At 35.6% G+C, this 19,594-nt stretch overlaps 5 protein-coding genes across 6 annotated transcripts; 3 read left to right on the top strand and 2 right to left on the bottom strand.

Moving 5' to 3' along the window:
• Window positions 1-566: 566 nt before the first annotated feature.
• LOC129249341 (tudor and KH domain-containing protein homolog) lies at window positions 567-6,535 on the bottom strand. The gene is made up of 7 exons (XM_054889103.1): window positions 6,339-6,535; window positions 3,857-4,214; window positions 3,497-3,779; window positions 2,005-2,552; window positions 1,825-1,931; window positions 1,631-1,759; window positions 567-1,531 (listed from the first exon to the last, which is right to left on the bottom strand). Exons 2-7 carry the CDS (start codon window positions 4,168-4,170, stop codon window positions 1,110-1,112), a joined length of 1,803 nt encoding a protein of 600 aa, XP_054745078.1. The 5' UTR covers window positions 4,171-4,214; window positions 6,339-6,535; the 3' UTR covers window positions 567-1,109.
• A 492-nt stretch (window positions 6,536-7,027) lies between these two features.
• LOC129249202 (uncharacterized) lies at window positions 7,028-7,923 on the top strand. Its single transcript, XM_054888883.1, has 3 exons — window positions 7,028-7,156; window positions 7,219-7,689; window positions 7,742-7,923. Exons 1-3 carry the CDS (start codon window positions 7,093-7,095, stop codon window positions 7,864-7,866), a joined length of 660 nt encoding a protein of 219 aa, XP_054744858.1. The 5' UTR covers window positions 7,028-7,092; the 3' UTR covers window positions 7,867-7,923.
• A 3,478-nt stretch (window positions 7,924-11,401) lies between these two features.
• On the bottom strand, window positions 11,402-12,346 carry LOC129247355 (uncharacterized). The gene is made up of 3 exons (XM_054886467.1): window positions 11,970-12,346; window positions 11,670-11,907; window positions 11,402-11,600 (listed from the first exon to the last, which is right to left on the bottom strand). The coding sequence occupies exons 1-3, from the start codon at window positions 12,344-12,346 to the stop codon at window positions 11,451-11,453; spliced, it is 765 nt and encodes a 254-aa protein (XP_054742442.1). The 3' UTR covers window positions 11,402-11,450.
• Window positions 12,347-13,652: 1,306 nt separating this feature from the next.
• On the top strand, window positions 13,653-14,901 carry LOC129247357 (ubiquitin carboxyl-terminal hydrolase). The gene is made up of 4 exons (XM_054886470.1): window positions 13,653-13,803; window positions 13,916-14,056; window positions 14,116-14,258; window positions 14,321-14,901. Exons 1-4 carry the CDS (start codon window positions 13,768-13,770, stop codon window positions 14,676-14,678), a joined length of 678 nt encoding a protein of 225 aa, XP_054742445.1. The 5' UTR covers window positions 13,653-13,767; the 3' UTR covers window positions 14,679-14,901.
• A 110-nt stretch (window positions 14,902-15,011) lies between these two features.
• LOC129247356 (2-phosphoxylose phosphatase 1) lies at window positions 15,012-18,936 on the top strand. 2 transcript variants are annotated; one of them, XM_054886468.1, is made up of 4 exons: window positions 15,012-15,278; window positions 15,340-15,679; window positions 17,082-17,219; window positions 17,369-18,936. In XM_054886468.1, exons 1-4 carry the CDS (start codon window positions 15,185-15,187, stop codon window positions 18,555-18,557), a joined length of 1,761 nt encoding a protein of 586 aa, XP_054742443.1. In that variant the 5' UTR covers window positions 15,012-15,184; the 3' UTR covers window positions 18,558-18,936. The 2 variants fall into 2 exon arrangements, with proteins under 2 accessions (XP_054742443.1, XP_054742444.1); XM_054886469.1 differs by having other exon boundaries at window positions 15,192-15,278; window positions 15,414-15,679.
• The last annotated feature ends 658 nt before the right edge of the window (window positions 18,937-19,594 follow it).

A 19,594-nucleotide genomic window follows, 5' to 3' on the forward strand; every position in this document is an offset into this window, starting at 1 on the left:
GTTGTCCGCAGGGTGGCGTAAAATGGAAAGTCTCTAGACCATGCATCAAGAAGCCGCACAAGACAAAGTGGAGAGGCTCAGTTATTAAGTCTAACACAACAACCACAAGTTATATTTGGGCATAAGATACTAAGTACAAAAGAGGAATAATAAAGTATATAAAATTAGAACCTAACATTTAAAATTTTCTAAATTATTCGATAAGGGAAAGATGAAGAGAAAATATAAATGTTGTTGTTGTTGTAGCGGTACCTTTGCCCTGTAGGTGTATCGTAATCACCGGTCGTCTTCGTCTGGCTCATCTAACGGTAGGCCCAGGAAACTAGCTGTTTCTTCGGGTTGGGTCCAGAGGGAGAGGGGTGTTAGATGAGTGGGTTTAATGGGGCATGTGAAAAGGTGGTTAGTGTCGTGCGGGGTGCCTTCACATTAGAAATGTTAGCATTTATCCCCTGCTCAAAATGGAAGATTAGTCCGAAAGCCTGCTTGTTACTTCCCTTTATCTCTAAATTTGATGTTGCATTTAGTTTTGATCTTCCTATTAGAAGTAAAACATTTGACATCAGAAATTCTCTCATGAAATAAAAAAATTTATTTTTTGCTGAACATACCTATGTGTATTCATGTGTCCTGGTACATTTTTTACATGCTCGGCAAATATATACGTAATTGGTACGATATTTTACTTCATATGCCTATTTTCCATATATTAAATCCATATACGCACTTTCACATGTTATGCTATTAAGTATGCAATTACTTGAATTTTTCAGTGATTACCTTAATTTAATAAGTTATTATTTTGGAGTTTAAATTAAAATGTCATGTCTAAAGCATTCCCGGAAACATTGTAAAACTCTAGTTATTTTAGTAAAAAAATTTACCGACATACGTATACATATATATTTAATTTTGAAAAGCAATAACAACACCTAAACAATAAACACAAGCTAAAGGACAGGTTTGAGCTGAATATCGTATCATTTAAATATTTACAAACATATTCAGAGTAACTTAAGCACTAAACGTAAAACAATACGGTAAATTATAAGTAAGTAAGTAGCAACACGAAAATAAATTCCTTATGCTAAGTAATAACATTGAATCCGCTTTTATCGGTTTAAATTTCCATTGATGTTATAGCTATTTCCATTTCCAGGTAATTTTGAAGACTTATCATCGAAATTTTCATTTATAAACTCAGATGCGGTGAGTCTGTCTAGATTCGATGCTGTTTCTGCAGCCAAAGATGCGATTCTTGCATCGTCAGTGTCATTTAAATGTAAATTATTGTTGATTCGCAGGTGGTCCAATTGCTCCTCCAGAAAAGAATCTTCGTCTGTCTTTAAGTTTCCGTTACTACTTGAAAATCTCTCATTGCGGCTTAATGACAGAGATGGGTTTGAACTTGTTGAGCGAAACGTTGACGCCTCTGGTGCAACATGATAGTAAGGCGAGCGTGGTCGTGACAAGTCATCGGCAGGCAAGGCGAATCCATGCGAAATTAGCATATGACCAATGTTGACTTCCACACCTGATAATATAATACATGTTTAGTTTATAGGAAAATATGCGACACCCATTAAACTGGCCAACGTTAAATATCTCAATAGCAAGAACAATTTGAATTTACCTTCAGTCAAGTCGAAAAGTTCAACACCTGGAATAGGTGAACTTTCGCGAGCTGCGACAATGCCTACTGCAGCTTTCTGACGTTCTTTATAGGTTATAGCTCGTGAAATAAGCCTTTTCCAATTGGCAACTGCCATAAAAAAACACCAAATTAATTAAATTATGTTGTATAAGAAATATAATTTTTACACTTACCTTGGGTAAGTTCCTCGAACTTTTGAATGGATTGTGGATCCCAAGTATCCGAATCGTTCAACACTGTGGATTTCACACCAGCTAAGAAGCATTCCACAGCTTGAAATCTATTAAATTTGATACATATTACAACTTGATAAATCTTGAAGTTCTCTTTATATGCTTTGATTGTTTGTATACCTTAGAGTTAAAAAATCTGTACGCAGCTCAAAAACCTCATGTGGCGATACATATTCACTGTCGCCATAATCAACGAAATATAGGTCTAATACTAATTCGTTTGGGTTGTATTGATTTGGTAAAATGCCCACAATTTCTGCGCGATACCACTTCCCATCGTATTTGAATACGGCTGCTACTATTTGTCCCAAGTACGGTTCAGAAATTTGATGACGAGCTTTATTCTCCGGCTCACTATAATACTCCGTCATAGAATGAACCATGTCGTCAAGTTTTTTGGATTGTGGACCAATAATCTGTACCCAAAACTTAGAAGGCGATGCTATCGCAGAGACGTAAACCTCCATTGGCTTATCTTCGTTTCGGGCAGCGAGCATTTTTTCACGGGGAGGTAAATGTGAACTTAATGAAGTTTGTGAAGAGTACATACTGGAATTAATGCTATTTGAACGACGTGGTTCACGCCGCTGTTCGACCTCTTCGACCGCCCGACGAAGTTCTTCGTCCTCTTCAATTTTTTCCTCAATCAATTTGCGTGCAATGTTCACCTACAACAGAAATATTTATATTAAACGTAATACGTTTACGAGCCATAAATAGTTATACATTGCATTTCTATAATGCATATGAATGTTCTTCTAAACAGCGCAGTGGGCTGTGTGTGTTTAACCGAAATACATAACTCATCGCAGTATAGTATTGATTCGCGATCGGTAAACTATGTATTACAAATCATTTAGCTAAAAGTTTTGAAAAAATTAGTAAGTAAAATAAATTATTTGAAACTATTACGATAAGTCGCGCAAATGTTAGTCTAGTCGACCACCAGAAAAACCAAGATTTATATCCGGCCAACGACTGTCGCTTTCACGGCATTCCCCAAAATTATATAAAAAATTATATAGGGAATGTATTATTCAGTTAAATGCGACAGTTAATTTTGTGACGAAAATATGACTTTGCTGAATATATGTAGCTGAAACTGATAATCGCTCACATTCTTATAGTAGCGAGCTTAATTTGAAGCTGTAGAAATGCAATACCAAACTCGAGTTTATTATTTTATATACTCCCCACAAGCAAGCTCAATTTGATAGTAAAGGGTTTTTCAATTGGCGCGGGTCGATTTTGGTGCCCTGTGGTAGCCATTTTGTTTTGGTGACATCTGTCAAATCTTTTGTTTATTATTCAGTTGTTTATGCCAAATCATCATGGTAAGTTACACGATTGAACAGCACGTTCAAATGATAAAACTTTTAATATCAAAATTAGTGTTCATTAACGCAAACGTTGCGCGCATTGCGCCCATTTTTCGGTAGACGTGGTGGCCCTTCCAATTTCTTATGGCCCATATTGAACCATATGGACCTAGACGACATGTGGTTCCAGCAGGACGGCGCTACGTGCCACACAGCAAACGCCATTTTATTCCATTTCAACATCTACCCGCCCTTATTGAAAAACCCTTTAGATTGATTTTTGGAAATCTTACCTGTTGCTGATTACCGGTTATTAGGATGCGCCGTTTGTCCATAGCACCACCGTTACGACCGCCTCCTGAATCTACAGCTACTTTGGCTAAGGAGATGCGGCATATTTCTTGCATTGCTTCACCGCACCGACCCATAATTTTACCACACACACTTTGCGGTACCCAGATTTCTTCCTTGATAATAGGCGCCCGTTCGATTTCTTTTAGCAATAATGTGCGTGCTTGCTTTACACCGGTTGCGTCGCCGGTTATATCACATATTTTGTACTTATCATTTTTGTTTCTACATTTCCAGGAATAAATAAAAGATAGAAACAAGTCTAAAACAAATGAGATTGTAAGTATGTTTAGGGAACTTACCGCAAACGAATTTTCGTGCGCGTCTGTTGTTCAATGGTATTTAAATTTGTCCCACTACGTCCTACACACAATGGAATATGCTCGTTTGATATCTCAAAGTTAATTGTTACCTCTTTCTCTTTTTGCTTCGTCGGTTTTGTTGATATTGGCTGTACTTTTTTCCGTTTTACGTCTGGTTTTTGTTGTGCTGCATCCTCGTCCTCATCGCGAGTTTTGAAGTAGGCGTATAACATAGCGCCACCCAAAGTGCACAATCCAAAACCAAGGATTAGTTTATATGTAGGCAAGCCAGCTAAGGCGTTGTGACGAAACATGTTTCCGCTTTTATTTATTTAATATATATACAAATTCTTACAACCTCAAGAAAAATAAATAAAATAAATATTTTTTACAGTATTTTTTTAAATAAATGTCGATTAATTTATTGCATCAGAAAGAGCAACATGAAGCCAAAATCAAATAAAATCAAAGTTTCTAATAAAGCAACACATATGGAATGTCAAGTTGGCTTTGACAATCTCAAAAATATAAAATGCAACATGAATCAAGGGAAAATTGGTGCATGAATACATGAGCAATTGTATGGACATTGTTACACTTGACATCGAACCCGAGACCAAACGAATGGTAGTCACGTACAACTCGACTACGCCACGGCAGCTGCCGTAAGTCTGATCGATTTATGTTTGCTTACATACTTATGCAGTCAAATATGGCTTGCTTCTGAATAGAGGCTGCAACAAATCAAGTCACGAGTTGAGCGACCAGGACAAAATATAACGAAGCACTTCTTACCGATTTAATGAATGAAACCGATTGTGTGTAGGACAATATGACTATATGACAAATCATGCATATGATTACCTGCTTTATTCTATATATGTTACCGAACGCGTACAAAAATAAGGATTTTGTACACAACAAAATATAACAATAAGGTTTTTAGATTACAAATTCATGAAATTGCCCGCTGATAAGTGAAAGCATAGAAAGTAAATCCGTAATGAAAAAATTCGTATAAAAATAATTTATATTTCATATTAACATTTAAGAAAACTCCAAATACTATACGCATATGTGTATTCGTTTGTATTTACATAAGAACCAGAAAATAGAATAAAAGAGAGCGTCATGAAATTACGAACACAAAGTGAAAGATCGCTAATTTTAGACGAGTGACATAATGAGAATATCTAGTTGAGCAGTGTGAGACAAACGATAAATCAAAAAACTTCAGTTTAAATAAACTATTAACGGTTTTACCACGCAGTTTAGGGTATCTTCGTGCCATTCAAAAATATTTCTTGCATTGCATAGTTCACCATACTATGTAAGTAGCACTTTAGTCTGTAGAAGTGTAAAATCAATGTTCGTAGTAGATTGGCAAACTTAATGCTATGTATGCTTCAAAAACTCTTCGGTTTTGACCTTTAATGGTATTTATCCTCTACTTTTTTGCATAGCTTTTTGATGGCAATCTCAATATTGGAGTACTGCATTTAACAAACTTATCAAATCAATTCCTTAGTTCTAATTTCGCCCGACACACAAATATATAAAATATTCTGAGTAAGATTTCTTCACCTACGTTAAATAAGAACATTCATATCATCGACTACCACTTGTATGTATAGCAAAGGATTTTTGTTTTTTGCGTAATACTTTCTAGCAAGTTTATTTTTAAAGCCTCAAGGTCCAAGTTCAAATACCTTATTTATATTTATTCCAAATATTCAATGCCTGTATGGCAAACTTCCTTGAAGGAGAAACATAGTCGGCATTGCCTATTAAAAATTCCCTATTAGCTTGCATTGGAGTATCAACTAATCATCTTTATGATAAAACCAGTTCTACTACTGCTGTGGTATTAATTTTCAAACTTAGATTTCACTTGACGTAGTGATTTAAACGTGTATTTGTTTTCGAGGACACTATCTTAAACCGGACCAGAGAGATGAAGAGAATTTTACCGACGGACATATGTACGTGTATACATTTATATGTATTTAAGATAGAAAAAGGTAAAAACACGAACGAAAGTAAATAGCTTCGTACTCTAGCTTGCATAAAACCAAAACTTGTCTTCAGAAATTTTAGCTTGATAGCTTGTGTCGCAAATCTAAATCTAGGATGCATTAACATACTTAGCTGCTGTAGCCGGACCACGTTGTTTTTTGTATTGGATACAACTTTTTTGATATATGTTTTTCTCGTTCACAAATAGCTGGCACGTTGTATATATGTACGAGAACGCATAAAAAAAGTGATGTACTGAGTGCGCGGTATGAGCCCTATCATTCAACGTTTATAAATATTGGCTACGCCTTTGGTAGGACATTCAAATTAAACTAAACAGATGCCAATAAATCTGTTTGAGACCGTTTATTATAATTCCACTTGTTATGTATACTCCTATGAAATGAAGTCACCGTCTGCATACAGATCTCTACTGTTTCACTCCGTTGCAAACGCACGGACTTACCTATTCTCTTTAATGTGACTTTGTCTTGTTGATATGACGTATATTTTAAGGAATTAATATTTTGCAGGAATTTGTTACTTAAAACACTTTTTCGCCCTTCGTCCCAGAAATTGATAGAAATGAAGACGATAGTTAAATAAAAATTCAACAATTCCTCTCTGTCAGCAGAACACAAGCTACACAGTGTTAAGTAACGCTACAAACTGTCGCAATTTTGTGACAGTGTTGTTTTTTGTTTAAAATTTGCAAGTAATATTTTTTTCGTACATAATCAACACTGTCTCAGTTTTTGCCGCCCTCTATTGTAAACAAACTTTAATCAGTTATTTAATTGTGACAGCAAATCAGCTGATTCTTTCAAATTCGTTGAAAACCGATTAGTGGTTTGATGTTGACCACATTGCAATCCATACATTGTGATTTTGGCAAACGAGAAGGCAAGGCAGTTCGGTATTCGGTGATTTAAATGAAAAATTTTTTCTTAATATTAGAGTAGAGCCCCGTTCCACGTTGGTACCATTCGACCGATCAAAATGTTTTTGTTATTGGTTTTAAAATATGCATTGCTAAACGAAATTGAATTTTATTTTTTTTTCACTAGAATCCAAATATTCAATAGCTACAAAGTAAATCTTACCATCATATTGATTTTTATTCAACATAACAACCCTACCAAGCATCAGCTGTGAAAGGGTCATGTTTATTTAAATAAATTTCTTTGTTTACATGCTGTTGTCACGTTTTGTGTTTAAATATGTCTTCGACACCAGGAAGAGAAAACGTTGTTAATTTTACTGACAATCTCACACCTGTTAGATGTAAATATGCATTATTTTAACAATCGTATGCATATTTAACAATATTTCTTTATTTAAAATAGTTTTGGATAGCCCACGCTTAAAATCAAATTCTGAGGATGCAAATTTTTCAGCTTGCAAGGTTCGTTTAGGAGAGATTGTTTTACTTCTGCAGACTAATTACTCTAAGTGGTTGGTGGCTCAAAAGAGAGGTACAGCTATTTGTACGTCGATTGAAGCAATAAAGACGCGTGCAATTGAAGTTAAAGAACCGTCCTCTCAAATTAATAGTGACATTAAAGTAACCACTGATACACTTTATCCAAATGATTTGAAACTATATGTAGACAGATTAAATATAATTTTGTCTATATTCGAAGACATAACAAAAAGTGCAAAAAAGTCACTGCAGCAATTGATTTCATTAAGTAAGTTGGCTGGCACCTCAGATAAAATTTTTTATCGCACGTGGAAGTTGGTGCTTTATATTAACTTTTTAGAGCAATTATATGCGTGTTATGAAAAAGAAAGCAGCGTAAAACAATTCGTTGCTCGTAAGTATATTTTATATATATGTATGTAATATCTAACTCCACTAATTTTTAGGTGAATTACCGCACTGCATGAACAGAGCCGACTTGATACGTTGCACAACTGCATGGGATTATCCCCAATACATCGATGAATGGACGTCATTGAAGTTCGCTTTGTTGAAAGAAGAAATTAAATGACAAGTTACTGGATTCAAAATTTAACATTGGCTTATGTACTATACCTTTAATAAAAGATATCCGAGTCAAGGTAAATGGCATTCATTCCAATCTACATCCGTCAACGAACGGTATCCCCCAAGGGTCGCAACTCTCGGTCTTACTTTTTTCCATCGCATTTAACGAAATAAGCAACATAATTCTAAAACATAAACTTGTAGACCACTGCCCTTACGCCGAAGACGTTTTCCTACTATGCAAAGCGAAGGATGTTTCCGAATCCAATCAAATCCTTGAAAATGTTTTGAAAGAAATTGAGGACTGGACCATAACTTCAGGGGCAAAAATTTCGCTCGAAAAAACGAAAAGGCTACACATATGCAAAAAAACCAAATGCGATTATCACACTCAACAACCAATCGAAAACGTCCAAGAACTCCGTATATTAGGACTCATATTCACAAAAAACTACTCTTGGAAGAAACATCTCCTAAAACTAAAGAAAGACCTGGCTTGCCTACACTTGAAGAACGAATCCAAGAAATCAACTTTCTTAAATACATCAATTATAAAAGATGACGTAAAAAAACTGCTACCATCCAAATGAAGTTACGACGTTACGCCTGCTCTACTCAAAATCATTAATGTTTCCCGCGGATATAACATAGAAACAAAACCGCAAACACTCTCCTATTATAATCCTCCTTGGAAATTAAGCACTCACACATGTGATATCACACTTCATACACATAAAAAAGACAACACCACCAATCCAATATTTAAGCAGCTTTTTCTCGAAAAGGTCAATACCCATAAAAATAACGGCTGGTCAATCGTCTTTACTGACGGATCTAGAACGGAAGACAATATTGCATTCAGCGTAACATCCGAAGATGGCATATTTTGAAGTTTAAAAGCCATGTTCCCTTACTCTTCTATATTCTCGGCAGAAGCAGCGGCAATACACGAAGCTATGGTGTTATCTATCCAGAAAAAGACGAAAACCATAATATGTTCCGACAGTTTGTCAGTCATCCAAGCGGCTAGTAATCCCACTTGCAACAAATGGGAAACTGTTAATCAAATAAGGGATTTGCTAATAAAAAACAGTAAATTACTAAAACTACTGTGGGTCCCAGGACACACAGGCATCGAGGGAAACACATATGCCGATAATGCAGCGAAATTCGCTTGCAATGCCCCAATTATAATCAGCCCAAAAACAGAAAGACTCGATATAAAACGACATATAAATACATGCATAATACACAAACAGCGGCAGTCATTAAAAAACTACAAGCATGAACACTATTCCAATATTAATAAGAATGGAAGCCCTCCATTCTACCCAACAAATATATACGGATTTAAAACCTGAATTTTTCCCTGCCTTCGCCTAGGCCACACAACATAGACCCATGAACATATCTTAAAAAAAGAAAATCACCCCATCTGTACAACCTGCAACACAAACCAAACATTGGACCACATCCTCAACAAATGTCCAAATCACGCCAACGCAATAAAAGAAATACTAAACTCAGAACAAATAAGCGACATCCTCGCCATTCCCAGTCACTCAAACATCAAAAAAATTCATACCAGTCACTAAATAATAATAATAATAATAATAAAAGATATTTAAAGCAATCTGATCAAAGACAACAGGATATATTGTTGTGGAAACATAAAACATACCCGTGCATGTTTGAGTAATGCTGGTGAGGTCACAGTCCGTGGCCTGATATAAATCCGGTTGGCTGTGGGTTGTTGTGTGACTACCATTCGGTGGTGCCCAGGTTGAAAATCTGTATTAAACTGTTGTGAATAAACATCAAGACGCACTCTATAAATAGGATACTTTGATAGTGTCTAAATAAAAAATAAATTCTATACGTATGCAGAAATGATTACAAGATATTTTATACTGTGTGTCTTGGCGTCATTAGATGAAAATACGCCTATAACACAGTGCGACATCAAAAATCAAACCGCACCGGACCTTTTTTTTCTGAAAATATACCTATTCAATAGCAAAACCCTCGCTGGGTTTTTAAAAGTTAGCTCGATTTTTTTTTTTATTGCGTTTTGAAGTTTTCTATTTTCATGAGATTTTGGAGTTTTACCTGTACGCTAAATTTGACTTATAAATCAACCTTTGTTTGATTTAATCGATTTATTTTGTCATAGCTTGATGCAGAAATTTCGTACATGTACAAATAAACTTATTTTGAGAAGAACCTATATCTCAATACGCAATTTTGAATACCAAAATTTCGAAAAATTGTATGTTTTTACCATTTTTTACTGTAATTATGAAAATAATTTTATACGTAACCACCCGCTTTTTTCCAAAATTGGGGTCCATATGTCGCTAAAAATTCACTTTCTTCACCAACATTTGGACTATTTTAGTCAACAATTGTCGACAGAATCAGATGAGCAAGGAGAACGCTACCATCAAACTGCGATGCTATTTGAGTCAAGATACCGAGGAAAACGAGCTCCAGGTACCATACTAGCCGAAATAATATATGTTGGTGGAGTAAACATATTTTTCAATACGACCAGGAAGAAAATGAAGGAAAATGGAGTAACCAGGAGGAAAAAGAATATGAGGTAGAAGAAGAAGAGACAGGCATGGAATTCTTTACTGATGAATCTGATTACTCTGATAATGATGATGTTGAAATTCAATCATTGTCGAAAAGAGCTCGTCTCTAAGGTTTTAGTACGTAAAAATTCTTTATTTTAATAAAAAAAAAATTATAAGAATTCAAGTCTATATTCTTTTTACTTAATCTATTTAATATTTTTACCTACAGAGTTTTTAGATATTTAAAAAAAAATTTAAAGCAGAGTATAAAAAAATTATTTTTATGAAGATAAATCTTGTTAAAAATTTATTTTTTTAGAAAATAACAAACTTAAAGTTCAGTTTTATGTTTTTATCTTATAAATGACTTTTTTAGTACATTTTGCAACATTTTTGCTAAAAGAAATAGTGAGAAATTTTAATTATTTTCATAATTACAGTAAAAAATGGTAAAAACATACAATTTTTCGAAATTTCGGTATTCAAAATTGCGTATTGAGATATAGGTTCTTCTCAAAATAAGTTTATTTGTACATGTACGAAATTTCTGCATCAAGCTATGACAAAATAAATCGATTAAATCAAACAAAGGTCGATTTATAAGTCAAATTTAGCGTACAGGTAAAACTCCAAAATCTCATGAAAATAGAAAACTTCAAAACGCAATAAAAAAAAAAAATTGAGCTAACTTTTAAAAACCCAGCGAGGGTTTTGCTATTGAATAGGTATATTTTCAGAAAAAAAAGGTCCGGTGCGGTTTGATTTTGATGACCCCAAAATTGTCGCACAGTGTAATTTTATTTAAGCAGGCATAGTAAATTAAAAACTTTGAAACCACTTTTTTTCAAAAAATTGTATGTTTTGTTTTGCATTATGACACTATCAAAGTAAATCAGTGATATACAGAAATACATGAAATCAGTGATATATAGAATACATGAATGAGTGCAAACACGATCGTAATAAATAACAGAGAGATCTTTATTATTCAAATACTCGGTTTAGTATTCTAGTGTTTAATTATTTTCGGAAGGTAAACTGTAGCCACAGCACCAAAAGCTGCCATTGTGCATATCAACGTCCAAAGACCGACAGAAGCGTATAATGGTTTCTTAGTGTTTTTGTTTGCCTTTCGGGACAGCTGTTCATCCACAGTGAGCTATTAGTACAATATTAATTTAAATATCAAAAAGCTTTAGTACAATATTATATTTGAAACTCAGATTACCTTAGTTAAATCTTCAATTTCTTTATCGATTTCGTAAGTGATTGTATTCAACTCCGTTAGTGCTTCTAATACGAAACGACTGGCAAAACTTTTCTCTCCCACAACAATGTCCTCAGGAGGCATAATCTTCAATTTATAATTAGCCGCACACAAAGCGGACCTCATGTTTTCCAAATGCTCAGTGGCATTGACCAAAATTTCGTTATTATACATTTCTGCTTCGGGCAGTTCACAAATGCTAAAATATTAAAGACAAGCACTTAAATACTCGGCTATGGGTGAATACTATGTCATATGTACATTTCATATGCCGGATCTTGATTTGGTAGCTCTGCGAAAAAATTCAATAATTCCTCACGTTCTTTGGCGTTCTTGAGACCCATTAATTCCAAGTCCGTATTTGAAAGAGAAGCCAAATCGCGATACGATATTTCTTCAGCCAGTAACTTCTCGATGTATTCGCTAGAGTTATCCCCATGAGATAATAATAAAGTAGTAAGCGCTTCCCGATTAGATCGCCTTTCGCCGCTGGAACGCACCCAGGATTTACGTTGAAATCTAGCAAAGGCACTATCGCGTTCATGTGTCAAACTCCGCTTCTGGAATTCTTTATTTGGATCGAATCGCACTGCTGGAATGTTTAGCGAAGAAGGCACTTGACCGCTGGGGTTCTGCATTTTAGCAGAATCAAAAAATGAAGAAATGCCTTGATCTTATTATTGATCAAAATCACCGCAGTATATTCTATACTGACAATATATCGTATTGTTATTGTCGACAAGGGTATGCCAGAGTTGCTAGTTTGAGTTCTATTATTTCTTATAAATATCTATCTATGTATATATCGTTGTTTTTTAGCTGCATGAGAACAATCAATATGGATAACTATGATTTGACAGCTGCAATGGGAAACTGTGTTGGCATTTCTTACGATCTACAAATTTTCAAGACTTGGCGAAATAATTTAATATACAACTAAAAAATACTTTAATTGAGGCTAAGAGTAAAATAAACACCTTGGTAAAGAAAATTAAAGATTTATAAATTGGAGCTAATAAAAAATAGTTAACTTTGACAGTATTGAGATAAAAAAAGTTATTGATTCTTCTACTTTTATATGGGTTTAAATTTATAAGCGTTCAATGAGCAGCATCAAGTGGAAGGGGGTCTCGAAAAATTTAATTTTGTGTTATGCCCTTCACTTAAAGGAAAATTACTTACTACAGCGTGGGCCATATAGCGTTTGCTTTTTGAACCACCAATTTTTTTTGAGAATGGTAACACAAATGACATGTCAAATGTGTTCATAATTTACTTAAAGGTTTGACATTTACGAAATGGGACGCTATACGCTTGAACAAAATTGGGAAATATTGAAAAGATATTTCCAAAGTGGTGAGTCTTCTTTTTCTTTTCTGATTATCACATCGGTAGCTACGTCAATAAGCAAAATTGTCGGGTTTGGGGCTCAGAAAATCCACACGTTAGTGTAGAGAAGCAACGAGTTTGGTGCGGTTTTTGGTCTGGCGGCATCATCGGGCCATTTTTTTCGAAAATGAGCGAGGAGCTGCGGTTACAGTAAATGGCATGCTCAACGAGTTTTTTCCAAAAATTGAAGAGGATCACATGGACGACATTTGGTTTCAACAGGACGGTGAAACTTGTCACACTGCCAAAGTTACACTCGAACTTTTGGATACCGTTTTTGAAAACCGAATAATCGACCGAAATTCCGATATCACGATCATGGCCCAACCTATATATGCTTTTGAAAACAAATAGAAATCATGATGAACATAATCAAAAGCTTTGCACTGTGAAAATATTGTAGTAGAATTTGGACTAAAGCCCAAGGACTTTAACAGAAAAAGTTGCCTATAGTATTACAACTTTAATAGGAATCAGCAAACAAGTTGCATCGTATAGTTTTTTTTCGTACTGCAAATCGAAAAACGAAAACAAAAGGGAAGTAGAAACAAAATAATTTGATATTCCGCAGAGAAGTTTGCCGGTGAGCAGAGAACAGCACGAAGAGGTTAGAAACTGAAAAAACAGCTATATTTTTTAAATATTTTGACTAATAAAAGGTATTAGTGAAATGACTGCTTGGCTCCCACTTGAATCAAATCCAGATGTAAGTTTTTTAACTATTTTTGATATTCTGGGTGCATTTATATATTCAATTGCATTATCCGTGAGTCATTCCTCCGCCTATAATTATTCACTCTTCCTCGTACTTCTGGTAGGTACTGACCAAGTACATTCACAAATTGGGCGTATCTAAGGAGTGGGAAATTTTCGATGTCGTTGGCCTGGAACCGCAGATGCTGGAGTGGATTCCGCAGCCAGTAAAATCGATTATTTTACTTTTCCCTATTTCGGAAACTGTGTGTATTTGACGTGTATATGGAATCCTAGATATTTTTTAATTTGCATTTTCCTTTAGTATGAAAAACATAGAGCAGAGGAGCATGAAAAGTTATCTGTAGATCCCGGAGTATTTCCAGACGATCTTTTTTATATGCGTCAACTTACTTCGAACGCTTGCGGGACTGTTGCCCTTATACACAGCCTGGCGAACAGTAAAAGGTGGGATATAAAGAAAAATGTTTTAAAAAAGTAAAAGAAAAATAAAATATCTCTTTTATTAGCATCTCACTAGAGGATGGAATTTTGAAAAGCTTTCTTGAGAATGTTAAGGATTTAACACCGGAAGAGCGTGGCAAAGCTTTGGAAAACGATAAATCATTTACTGAGGGTCATCATGAACTTGCGAAAGAAGGTCAAACTGTTGCTGATCCTGAAGAAAAGGTGAACCACCACTTTGTTGCCTTGATTAATAAAAATGGGGTATTGTACGAATTGGATGGTCGCAAGGAATTTCCAATCAAACATGGTCCCACTACAGACGAAACATTTATACAAGACGCAGCTAAGGTTTGCAAGGAGTTCATGGCACGTGACCCTGATGAACTGCGATTCACTGTGATGGCGCTGTCTTCGGCTTAATACTGAACCCATGAATATTGTACTCAATCTGCATAATTTCTGTGTTTATTTTGCGCTTATTCATCTAAAATATCGAAAAATTATATAAAAAAGCTTTAAATTTGTATGCAGAATTTTTCCATATTGCTAATATCTTTAGACTGGAAACATAAATCTCCTTTTAATTTGCTTTAATATAAATACATAAAATCGCTTTCTACATATAATACAAATATTTGTGATACCATCTGCCTTTTAATAAACGAGTTGTAGATGCAAGTAAATACTTACATATGGATACGTTTAGACATCTATAATCAATAGAGTAGGATTATCAAATGCGCATGCCAACTATTAGTGCTATATACATACATACGTGCGTGTTATAGATGTATGTATATAAATACTAGTTAACTGAAGGAAAATGTCGTTTGCCACGTAAAAGTGTTAGTTTTTAATAGAGTAGTATTTTAAATGGAAATTAATTATTTATAGACGATTAAAACGAAAATTAAACTTTTTTGAGTATGCTTATAAAGGAGTTGATCCGATTTTCTACGCAGCACCGTACGTTGCACTGCTATTTGATACTGAGTATATGGATTTTTCTCCTAATCGCGGGTAAGATAGTTTCATAAATTCTTCTAATTTAATTCATATAAAGAAATAATGTGTAATTTAGGTATGTATAAATACATTGGATACAATGGCAATTCCCTTAGTAGTACCTTTCGTTTCCTTAATGGAAAATTGCAGTCGAAATCAGCATCTGCTCCTATACGTTATATGGATGACACTGATGCCGAGGCACAAGAGCAGTCCATCTTTAAGTATAGTCGGTTTAAAGAACGTTGTGCACCTTTAGGACACTTAGTGCGTCGCGACGATGGTGGTATTTTAGATGGTTGGAAATTGCAGGGTGTACTGATGGTCATCAGACATGGCGACCGTGGCCCCATGTCCCATATGCGTGGCGTAATGGGTATCGACTGCGGTGTAGCCAACAATGGCTTTGTTAATCGGTGAGTAATTGAAAACCAACTGTATATATAACATGAGATATCATGCTAATCACCACTTTTGAGACTTCCAAGCTCCTTGTTAATTTCAATTTTCGCATCCGACCACTTACCCATAATTATCTCAATTAACAGACCTGCTGCCCTTAAGTGAACAAAATGGGGAAAACGCGTAAAGACTTACAACTTCACCTCTGTCATCGGGAAGATGAAGGCCTCCAAAGAATTTAGCTCAGATGCTACAAAATTTAAAAGAGCTGAGCATAATGACAATAAACTACCACCTCACATCAGTATGGCTTCCGCAGAGTGAACAGTACCACCACAGGGTTCAACGCCGTAAATACCTGGGTCAACCAAACCGTCCCTGCGAGAGGACTGTTCTAGTAGCGCTAGACTTGTCGAAAGCTTTCGTCACAGTCAGCCACTCCGTGCTACTAGATGATATTCAACAGTCCACCTTCCCGCCGGGACTGAAGAGGTGGTCCGCGAACTATCTGAGTGCTCGGCTTTCGTCATTCATCTTTCGAGATCCAAGCTCAAAACAGAGAAGCTCTCACCTTTGCCTTTCTACTTCTACAATTCGAAACTCCTCCAAACACCAGAGGGAGTATCAAAGGTCTTCTATGTTGACGATTGTTCGATAATGGTGTCCGGTGATGGCATCGATGACTTGTGTTCCAAAGTGAATATTTATCTCGCTAGCCTTTTTTGCTTGTAGATCGCGTATCTTTGGCTCAATTAGGATCTGGATTTTGTAGTAGGTTAAACTCCAACTTATCCAGAATAGACCCCGACATACTCATTATATGTCGGGCATGTGAAGGCACACCTCACGATACTAACCACCTATTATTGTGGCTCCTCAAACCCGCTCACCTAACACACCTCTGCCTCTGGACCCAACCTGACGAAACAGCACATTCCCTGGGCCTGCCGTTAGATGAGTTAGAGGACCACGATCTGCTACAGCAACAATAATAACAACCTCTGCGATGTCAGCAAATTTTTTGTTCACTATATTCATCCTTGAGTTGCAGGTAGACTGGAGTCACTACTGGAACCTGAGAAATCTCACTAAGCAAGTGAGGTCATGTGATTTGTATTCGCGCCTTTTCCCAGTAGTCAAGGCTATTCAGGCCTTGTTATTTCCATCATTCATAAACCATATAAGTTCAGCACGGATTCTGCCACCAATTAATTGCCTGCAATTTTGTCTATCGCCCAATCTTTAGACGTATTTTATTTATTATTAAAATATTTAATATTCTAAGAAACTATTTTTGTAACTTATTTTTGAAATGTTTGTGTATTCTTTTTTAGTTCAATGCCTTATACTGTACATACAACAAAACTAATGCAGATGAAACTTTTGTTCTGAACTCGTATCAAAACTCAATTACAGCTATCGGAGTTTCCTGTATAATTCGACGTCATCTTCAGGCTCTAATCACATGTATTGGAATAAAGTGGGCCCATTTCACGGATTCCCGTTGCTGCCGGCCTCCGAGCGTGCATGCCTTTTAGGCCAGTTAACATTTAAGTGCGTAAACAAGATTTCTTCATAGACTTTCGCAGGCATACATACATACGTACATATGTAAATATGAATGTTTGTATGTATACACATATGTATGTATGTTTGATGATTCATAGTCGTTTTCATTTTTTATTTTATGCTTTTATGTACAGGGGAGTGGCTCAGATGTTACAAGTTGGTGATATTCTACATCAAATTTATGCACACCCATTGGAGCTGCTCGTCAAACAAACTTCGAATAGATCATTAATGGGTGGCTCTTCAACGCCCAACTTATTACTAAACTCCGACGAAGTGGTATTATTTTCAACACGCTACAGGCGAACTTTTCAATCGGCTCTGGCATTACTTTTCAACTTCCTGCCCAATGACAAGTGGTTATCTTTGAATATTCGTGAGTCCCATAGCATGGCATTTTGTTTCACCGACTGTGCCTGCCAACAAGCAGAAGTTTTACTCAAGCGCCGAAAAGTTGAGCAAAAGCTGAATTTAACATTTCAACCAGACATTAGTAAGGTTATACAATGGGTGGGAGGTACTTTGCTTCAGCATACGCCAAATGGAGTCAATAATGCACACGATGTTGTTGACGTGCTAAACATGGTTTTGTGTCACGATGCGCCACTGCCTTGCCGACACATAGTTTTCAACAATACCCGCTTATTTTCTACCACACAGCTAAATACAATAGATTTAAACGATGTTATTAATATTGATCAAGATGATCCCAGTGTAAATCTAGTAGACGTTCGTGCCGTACCCGAAAAAGCATTCAACGAGGAACTCGATGGTGAAAATGTGATGGGATGTATCGAGAAGTCACATGTTACTGCTCTCATGGCATACACTAACTGGCAGTCAACACACGAAGCTGAACATGCTCATTACAAACGGATTGGCCTCCTCCGTGCGTATGGCATGATGCGTCACATTGTCAGTTATATGCTGCGAATGATCTCCGGCGATCGAACAAAATTTGTATTGTACTCGGGCCATGATTGGACGCTGCAATATTTAACTGCTGCCTTGGGAATAAAAACTGGGAATACATTCATACCGTATGCAACCCGATTAGCCTTTGAACTGTACAAAAGTGAAACGCACACGGACTACTATTTTCGAGTGGTCTATAACGGTCGAGATGTTACACAGCAAATCGATTTTTGTGAAGGTGGCAAAAGTTTAAGAATCACACGCGATAGTCGAGGCAATAAGGCAGACCTTTGCCCAATCGAGAATATCATTCGTTTTTTGCACGAAGACTACTTTACTCCTCTTAATGCAACTAATTTTAAAGATGCCTGCAGCCCATCAGCATCGCACAAAGATGCCGACTTTTGATAAATAGAACACGAAGGAATATAATGCACATATATACATATGTATATCAAACATATCAAATTACATATCTCCATATCCACATATACATATATGTGTGTATGTATACGTGGACCATTCTAACAAATTGTAATCCAAACATATCAGTGGCATATATGACGCAAAATGTACGTATGTATGCACGACTACTATTTGCAAGCAAATCCATGCAAATTTTAGGTTAAGATTATACACACCTACTATGTATGTATGTACATAAATTTAAGATTTAGATACAAATAAGTGGATATATTTAAAATATACATAAAATAATGGACGCATCAAAAGGCACTAGGACTGATCAATGCTATAAAGAATTAAAATGTTTTCAATTTATCTCCTTCGAAAAGTGTTTGTTTTTAAAATATCCGGAATACCTTAATTTACAGAAGTCTAGGCATCATTTCTACAACTGGTGGAAAATTAAATATCATATCTTGAATGTATTTAGAATATTGCATAAAAAAGCACCGCTTCTTATGTGAAACCGTCTTCTCAAACACAATTGGATTGAACTCTTCAAGATTCCCAATAAAGTGAATGTAATTTCAATTAACAACGTTATCAAAGTTGTGAAAGCAACAATCTAAAATTACTATAAAAAATTATATGCGATAAATTCATATGCATTATATTCATAAAAGAAGAGCTGATAGTCCTGACAGCTAATGCTCATTAGTAAATTTTTAGGAAGTTAATTTATATAATTTTGTTAATAAATAATAATAATATATTTGTGGAACAACATCAAGATAGGAGGAGGAGCTCGGTCAAACAACCAAAAAGGGTGTACGCACAATTATATATATATAGGTTGGGCCATGTAAAATTTGCTTTTTCAATCAGCTATAAAAAAAACTCATCAATATTTTCTGAAACTTTTTTTTTTATTCTGAAGATTGAACATTGTCATTTATGAATGAAAAATAATATCGTTCAAATGATTGACACGACTGGCCCCAGTTTTTATCACATTTTCCATTGTTTGGGCTCCAATTTCA

This window comes from Anastrepha obliqua, chromosome 5, assembly GCF_027943255.1.
Source record: "Anastrepha obliqua isolate idAnaObli1 chromosome 5, idAnaObli1_1.0, whole genome shotgun sequence".
Classification (NCBI taxonomy): domain Eukaryota; kingdom Metazoa; phylum Arthropoda; class Insecta; order Diptera; family Tephritidae; genus Anastrepha; species Anastrepha obliqua.

What these genes read in the sequence shown, in the direction of transcription:
- LOC129249341 (XM_054889103.1), bottom strand. Translation starts at nt 4,170, where the DNA reads ATGTTTCGTCACAACGCCTTAGCTGGCTTGCCTACATATAAACTAATC. An exon ending in ACAGATTTTTTAACTCTAAG is followed by an intron (nt 1,932 to 2,004) that starts GTATACAAACAA and finishes CAAATTTAATAG; the next exon opens with ATTTCAAGCTGTGGAATGCT. An exon ending in ACTTTTCGACTTGACTGAAG is followed by an intron (nt 1,532 to 1,630) that starts GTAAATTCAAAT and finishes TTATATTATCAG; the next exon opens with GTGTGGAAGTCAACATTGGT.
- LOC129249202 (XM_054888883.1), top strand. Translation starts at nt 7,093, where the DNA reads ATGTCTTCGACACCAGGAAGAGAAAACGTTGTTAATTTTACTGACAAT. An exon ending in CAATCTCACACCTGTTAGAT is followed by an intron (nt 7,157 to 7,218) that starts GTAAATATGCAT and finishes TATTTAAAATAG; the next exon opens with TTTTGGATAGCCCACGCTTA. An exon ending in CGTAAAACAATTCGTTGCTC is followed by an intron (nt 7,690 to 7,741) that starts GTAAGTATATTT and finishes ACTAATTTTTAG; the next exon opens with GTGAATTACCGCACTGCATG.
- LOC129247355 (XM_054886467.1), bottom strand. Translation starts at nt 12,346, where the DNA reads ATGCAGAACCCCAGCGGTCAAGTGCCTTCTTCGCTAAACATTCCAGCA. An exon ending in CAAGATCCGGCATATGAAAT is followed by an intron (nt 11,908 to 11,969) that starts GTACATATGACA and finishes TTAATATTTTAG; the next exon opens with CATTTGTGAACTGCCCGAAG. An exon ending in AAATTGAAGATTTAACTAAG is followed by an intron (nt 11,601 to 11,669) that starts GTAATCTGAGTT and finishes TTGTACTAATAG; the next exon opens with CTCACTGTGGATGAACAGCT.
- LOC129247357 (XM_054886470.1), top strand. Translation starts at nt 13,768, where the DNA reads ATGACTGCTTGGCTCCCACTTGAATCAAATCCAGAT. An exon ending in TTTTCCCTATTTCGGAAACT is followed by an intron (nt 14,057 to 14,115) that starts GTGTGTATTTGA and finishes ATTTTCCTTTAG; the next exon opens with TATGAAAAACATAGAGCAGA. An exon ending in AGCCTGGCGAACAGTAAAAG is followed by an intron (nt 14,259 to 14,320) that starts GTGGGATATAAA and finishes CTCTTTTATTAG; the next exon opens with CATCTCACTAGAGGATGGAA.
- LOC129247356 (XM_054886468.1), top strand. Translation starts at nt 15,185, where the DNA reads ATGCTTATAAAGGAGTTGATCCGATTTTCTACGCAGCACCGTACGTTG. An exon ending in GATTTTTCTCCTAATCGCGG is followed by an intron (nt 15,279 to 15,339) that starts GTAAGATAGTTT and finishes TGTGTAATTTAG; the next exon opens with GTATGTATAAATACATTGGA. An exon ending in TTAGGCCAGTTAACATTTAA is followed by an intron (nt 17,220 to 17,368) that starts GTGCGTAAACAA and finishes TTTTATGTACAG; the next exon opens with GGGAGTGGCTCAGATGTTAC.